Source organism: Panthera onca, chromosome B2 (assembly GCF_046562875.1).
Source record: "Panthera onca isolate mPanOnc1 chromosome B2, mPanOnc1 haplotype 2, whole genome shotgun sequence".
In the NCBI taxonomy this organism is placed as follows: Eukaryota; Metazoa; Chordata; class Mammalia; order Carnivora; family Felidae; genus Panthera; species Panthera onca.
The window spans coordinates 6,999,272-7,006,102 of NC_138343.1; the positions used below are offsets into that span (position 1 = coordinate 6,999,272).

The 6,831-nt window shown below is 50.8% G+C and overlaps 1 protein-coding gene across 1 annotated transcript; it reads right to left on the reverse strand.

The window, feature by feature from the left end:
* Positions 1 to 3,708: 3,708 nt before the first annotated feature.
* Positions 3,709 to 5,835, reverse strand: HDGFL1 (HDGF like 1). Its single transcript, XM_060614683.3, has one exon. It carries the CDS (start codon positions 5,742 to 5,744, stop codon positions 5,022 to 5,024), a length of 723 nt encoding a protein of 240 aa, XP_060470666.2. The 5' UTR covers positions 5,745 to 5,835; the 3' UTR covers positions 3,709 to 5,021.
* Between the last annotated feature and the right edge of the window lie 996 nt (positions 5,836 to 6,831).

Sequence of the window (6,831 nt, forward strand, 5' to 3'; positions counted from 1 at the left end):
GATCACGGTTCCTGTCTCCATAGAACGTATACCCTACTGGGTAAGGGATTTTACTGTTTTACTGAGCATCAGGGAGTGGAGTAGATGTTGTTACAGGAAAACCAGGGTCTTATCCAACTTTGGAGCAAAACCTAGTTCTGATGTAGTACATTTAGGAAAAGCTTCATCAGGGGAGAAGCGAATGCAGCTGTTCGTGTTTTGGGCGGAAAGAAGAGCCGGTCTCAAAGTGGCAAAAATCAGAGAGGCAAGGGCACTCACCAAATGGTCCACAGTCCTCAGGCACTGACCACACACCAGGCAGGAAGCAGGTGAAGCTTGTTTTCCGCCCGTCCCCACGCCAAAGATTCGGCCACTCCATGACGAGGGGTGCCCTTGATCCACATACGCCTCAAGCTGCCCCAGGCCATCTGGAGCCCTTGGCCGCAGTCTTTTCTGTGTGTTCTCAAGACCATCTCGGTGAAGTTGAAATTTACATGTGAAACCAGACTGCAAAGGGAAAATCGCCCGCTGTCAGAATTACTCTAGGAAACCACTTAGGAGGTCTCTATTTTAAAGATCTCAAAGTCTAATACAGTCAATTTTTCCACCAGGAGTAGGAAACAGAAGTGTTTCTATACAGGCCAGCTAGTTGGCCTGTGAGATTGGAGCCAGATTGTGTAGTGAACAGATCCTGTTCCTTTAAATACCTTCCATTCTGAGAAGCGTCTACACCAGTGAGGCATCTATATCATAAAAGGCTGAAGGAGTGGCAGGTCCCAGTTCCCCTTGGCATACTCACACTTCTTGTTGATTTCTGGCTGAAGGGTTAATACATGGCTTCTGTCTGAAGAAGGCAGCAACCGGAATTCTCTCGTCCCTGCCTGGGGACCTGGGCATGATGAAAACAACGGACGTAAAATCACCCCAACCTGCATATGTCATTAGCGGACAAGTCAGTTTCCTCTGCCTCCCTATGGGGGTCAGAATGGGTTCAACCTCACATACGACTTTTACTCCAGCATCATGATTCTAAGGAGTATCTCATAGCAGACTTCTAAGTGACTGCCAAATATCTACCGTGTGCTTGTTATGGCCTGTTTTGGGAAATTATGGCCTGTTTTGGGAATGGGGATAAACTATTAACGAAACATATGTTCTTTCTCCTCCTCCAGTTTAGTGGAAAAGCACAAACTTCACAGGAAATGACAGTATGGCCAATGCGAGCATGGAACTATGGGAACACATGGGTGGCTCTTACCTCGAGTAGTTGGCCAGGCCCAGAAGAGGGGGGGGCGGGGGGGGCAGTGTTTTCCGAATGCAAGTAGCAGCATGTATACGCAGCAGAGGTTAGTAGAAGCTTCTCTTTGACAAGAGCGTTGATGATGAAGGGAATTGAAGATGTCCTGTGTGCCCTGAATATCTACTACACTTCCAGGGGCATAAAATGGAGGTACGAGCCAAAAAGAAGAATCTGCACCTTTGGTGAGAATTTGCAGAACGGGTTGAGAGCTAGAAGACAGACAGAGAATTTACAACTGTCAGTGGCAAAGTCCCTTGCCAAAGTGATGTAACCAGTGACGTTTGTGTGAAATACCAAACACTTGGAAAGCCTTACCTAAGCCAGTATGTTAAGTGTGTGTGCCGATCACTGACAACGTGCTCAGCATGCATTTGCATGGAACGCTCAAACGAGACCTTCCAAACACTCCTCAACACATTTGAATGCCCCCCAACACCGCATCGGCAGACAGCCCAGCAGTGCTCTCCGTTTGGCAAGGTAGCTGGTTATCGATCAGTAATTTTGTCACCGAGGCACACGGTTTTCAGAAGAAGACAAAACAAAACAAAAAAAGACCACAGCACTAGAATGACTGGAAATTTTAGACAGCCAAAAACACTCATAGGGTCTGCTGTGTCGGAGAAGAGGGCTGAGAATACAGATTTTCCATGTTTCCATTCCTTCACTGAGTTTTCATTGTGTTTGCTAATTCTGCGCATCGCTGTTGAGGGGTACAGTTAATTGCATTACCATTATCACGACCGTATTATAGTCGCTGAGAAGACAAACGTATGCAATGCTTCCTAATAAACACCAACTTTTTTCTATCCCCGACATTAGAGACAAAAAGGGAAGGAAGAGATAACACAAAATGAAGGACTCAAATGGTAGTAATTTCATTTTCTAGCTTTCAAGTTATTGAACCATTTCAGAAGACGTCCCCCCGTAAAAAAAACTTATCAAAATCACATGCCTGCCTGTGGCAAACATACCAATCCATATTTGAACTTCCCGTAGTCACATACTTCTTGAAAAACAGGGAATGTACAATTGTCCTCACCATCTCACCAAGTCATTTAATGACAAAACCATTGTCAGGTTTTTTTTGTTTTTTGCTTTTAATTTTTTTTTACACACCCATTAGCAGTGTTTGTTAATTTATTCTTTGTTAATATAAAAATTCTTTGTCAATTTCTAAATGTTCCCTTCAAAATAGTAGATGAAAAATAAGCACTCCTATTTTATTCCAATAGGATGTTTTATTCAAGAATCCATAAACTATAATAAAACAAGGTTACTAGTTGTCTGACCTTGAGAAAATTACTTAGCACCTCTGAACCTCAGCTCCCCCAGCTTTAAAATAGAGAATAGTAGGTACCTAATTGGGTAGTTGTATTAATAAAGACTTTACGTGTAGAACGTATCAATTAGCTGCTCTCATCATTATTTGTTATTGATACTAAAATAGCAATTTTGTTGACTTCGGATTTCATGGTCAGTGCTGTTTTTGAATGTGTAACTCGGGGGACAAAGCTCAGGCTTGGACCAGTGAAATCTGCAATTTGATTCCCGAGAGCCCTGTGAAGTGCAAGAAAAGCCACTTAACCTCTCTGAACCAAGCTGTTTCCGATGGGAAATTTGAATTTTAATGTGCACCTTCCCAGATCATTACAAAGATTGAACCAGGTCGTTCTTCTCCGCACATGGTAAACATTCATTGAAGACTAACTCCTAGTATTAATAATACTGCAATAGCAGTAGCGGAAAAACAAGGAATCGTCTGGATATAAGCCTTCAAGTAAAATAGCATCATCTTGCACAGTGACGTCTTCTGTTGCCCACCGTGCTGGTTAGCTGCCTCGTGTGTTCTACTGAAAAGCACTCTGTTATTTACTAAGTCTTTACATGTTGACAAATACCCTACCTGGAAACCAGCATGTGATTATGAGTAAGGATATTTCAATATCCCCAGATATACGCACAAAACCACTGGGGAAAAACACATACACAAAATATTCTGCAGACACTACATATTTTAAGAATGGGAAATATAAAGCAAGAGCCTTTTATCAGCAGAGTAGTGATGAGATCTTTGAAAGCAATCACAACAATAAGAGAAGGACCAATCCTCTTACCCTTCTTCTTCTCTAAATCTGTTTGGTAAATGCAGAATATTAGAAACTCAGTTGTTGTCCCAGGGTGTCACCATTCATACATTCTAAGGTGACTTTTTCCCACTGGTTCTAAACAGTGTGCGTCGTGGGGCGGGGGGGGGGGGGGGTGGGGGGGGGTGGTGGATACTATGGAAGGTTTCTCAAAGTGGAGGGGATTCTAAAATATCCCTGTCCACAACAAATGATTGCTTTTCACACAGGATGGACAGAAAACAGGAGGAGCCTTAAAGTGAAGGGCCAATTCTTCAGAAACCAAAGGAACAGGCCTGAGATGTATTTAAAGTAATCAACGGGTTTTATTTCCTGGAACTGAAATAGTTCAGCTCTCAACTTCCAAAGCTACAGCCAACAATTTTTCATCAGAGCCCAAGAGAGAAGGGCAAGGGTGAAAGAGACAACAGACAAGAGAGGCATCCAGAGAGAGTGGAGGAAGAGGCTGGCAGGGGGCACTTAGCCCTCTCTCTTCTCAGGAAGTTACATTTCAGGTCTGGTGACAATGCTGGGGGGTGGGATAGGAGGCAGATTGTGGGATGTGGATGGAAAATGGCACCTGCCAAGGAACACCAAAGCCTTAACTACAAAAAGAAAGTCATCAAACCCCAACGGAAAGAGAACGTCCTAGTCCATCTCAGACCTGGGGTAAACCATGGCAGAGCGTCAAGCTGACTGAAGACGTTGCCAGGGTAGTTCATTTTTGAAAAATAAAAAATAAAATTCTTTGCATTAAAAATTAGGTTTCCTAAACAACGTGCCTTTTGTTTTATGCCTGAGTGATACAGATGACTGTAGGGTGGCCTTGAGGCTGTGGGGAGAGGGAAAAGGGGTGGCCAGGAGTCTCCCCGGAACATTCCAGTAGCCCAGACATCTGAATGGGGATAGATGTTCCTCACTGCTCCCTTCCAAAGAGCTGGGCAAAGCTGACCCTTCCCACCTCACAAACAACTTGGAAGCTCTCAAATTATTTGGTGAAAAAACGACAAATCCCTGGGTCAGCAAAAGGGGAGACCCAGATGGGAGACAGGGCCTCCCACTTTGGGGGAATGCGAGCTGCTGGGTATAACAGGCATGGGGGGGGGGGGGGCGCAGGGCAGGAGCTCTGGAAGACGGCCACCCACTACCAGCCCAGTTTGAGGACTGCCCCTTCCTAGCCCCTGGAAGTCCCCCTCTGCACCCACCCATGCTCTGTATCCTGCACCCCTTCCCCTCCTACCCCTGATTCCAACGCAGAGGTCCAGAATGCCCCGGGGAGGGAGAGAGGGTGCAAAGGGCAGGTCCACGCCCCAACTGAAACCTTAGGAAACAGTTCCAGGCAGGGAGGGGCGCGGTGGGCTCAGCTCAACCCCGGAGGGGGTGGGGGTGGGGGTGGAAGTCCTGGCTCTGATCACAGGGGTGCCGGGGGCCAGGTGGCCTGCCCCTCCAGGTCAACCCCAGGGCCGGGCGCGGTTGGTGGGGGGGGAAGGGGTTGGACGGAGGAGGAGAGCGGGTGGGGGGTGGGGGAGGCGTCCCAGTTCGTAGGCCGTGGCCAGTTTCCCCAGTTAACAGCCAGGCCGCAGCAGGAACGGGGCGGGGGCTCTTCTCCAAACCGGTGACTACAGGCTCTCGCGCTCTGCGACGCCCGGGGCCTGCGCCTCCGCGGCCGCGGCCTCTCCCGGCTGCTCGGGCCCCTCCGCGGGCGGTGCCTGGGCCGGGCCCGGCTCGGGGGCGGTGGCGCCGCCGATCTCCAGCTCCACGAAGGGCGGCGGCGCGGCTTCCCCGGCGGCCTCGGCCTCCTCCTCCTCCTCCTCCTCCGGCGGCGGCGGCGGCTGCTCCCCTTCCGGCTCGGCCTCCCGGGGCTCGGCCTCTCGGGGACGTTTGGGGGAGCCCTCCGGCAGCTCCCCCGCGCTCCTCTTGGGCGCCGCCTGCTCCGCGGCCTGCTCGGCCTGCGCGTCGCCGCCCGCCTTCCCCTGCGGGTCGCCGCGGCCTGCGGTGGCGTCCGCGCCGGCCTCCGGCCGCGGCCCGGGCCAGTCGGCGCCGGCCTGCCCCCGGGCCAGCTGGTAGTCGGCGGCCTGGACGGTGGGGTTGTTCTCGATCTCCCACAGCCCCGCGCTGAAGCCCCTCCTCTTGTTGGGCTTGCCGAACTTCTCCTTGGACTCCTCGTACGGGAACAGGTGCTTGGGGCCCAGGAAGGCCGTCTCGTGGGTGCCGAAGAAGAACACCTGGTACCGGTTAGGCTCGGCCATGTGCTCGATCCTGGCGGGCCAGTGGGCGTAGCCCTTCAGCTTGGCGAACACCAGGTCGCCGCTCTTGTACTTGGGCCGGCAGTAGCGCGACATGGCGGGGGTGCGGACCCGGCCTCGGAGGAGGCCCCGGCGACGCCCCACGACGCGAGCGGGTGGCGGCCGCTGGGCTGGGTGCGCGCGCCCCGCGAGGGCCCCCGCGCGCGCGCCGACGCGCGCAACGCCCCGCGCCCTGAGAAGGTTCTAGCGCGAAGAGTGCATTATCTCCGAGACCCCAGTGTGGGCGCCGTGGTTTCTAGAATGATAGAGCTGACAGGTCGGATGGCCGGGTGGCCCGGGGCCCATTGGTCTGTAGAGCACTTGGGCCGTAAAGGTTGCGCGGGTCACGCTGTGTGCAGGAGGAGCCTGGGAAGGGTGACGTGGGGCAGTGTTGGGAGAACGCAGTGACACGATGAGAGCGTGTTCGCGGGGAAACCGGTAACAGGCTAGTGCAAACTCGAGGTATCCACGTGGGTCCTGATCTCAGCACAGCAAACTCCACCCTTGCCTCAGGAGCCATTGATGGCGTGGTGGGGTCAGAGGCTTCCCTCCTAATCTGATTTCCTTGAAGGCTGACACTGGAGCCTCCTCCGGGACTCCAGAGCAGAGTGGAGGTCAGGCAAAGGGACAGAGTCGGATAGTGTGAGGATGTCCTGAGTTCACATCTTCTGGAATCCAGTGTTCTGAACCGGTAGTATTCTTGGGAGGGGCGGGGGGGGGGGGGGCACAATATATTAATAGCATCATGATCGTGTCAAACCAGCCATATCAGAGGGGTAGCCTTTGCCCTTTCAGTGATTCTTGCCTATTGTAAGAGATAAGACTTCACGGTTATGATACATCAAATGCTCCCAGAATCTTCCCACAATAGAGGAAAAGTGGGCTGGTTGTGATTAAGAATTAGGTAAAGGTCTGCTCATATCAAATACGCTGTTGGTAACTAGGACTCCCTCTAGGTTAGACAAAAAGAAGAAAAAAAAAAAAAAGCATGATCTCAGCTGAGAGATTATTTTAAGAAGAGACATTTCTCCACATACAAGACTATTCTAAACTGATACTTACAGGAGTTTCCATGTAACCACACTTGTTATAAAACTTTCTACATTTTTTTTTTTTTTTGAGTCCTGCTAGCTAGCTGTGAGCT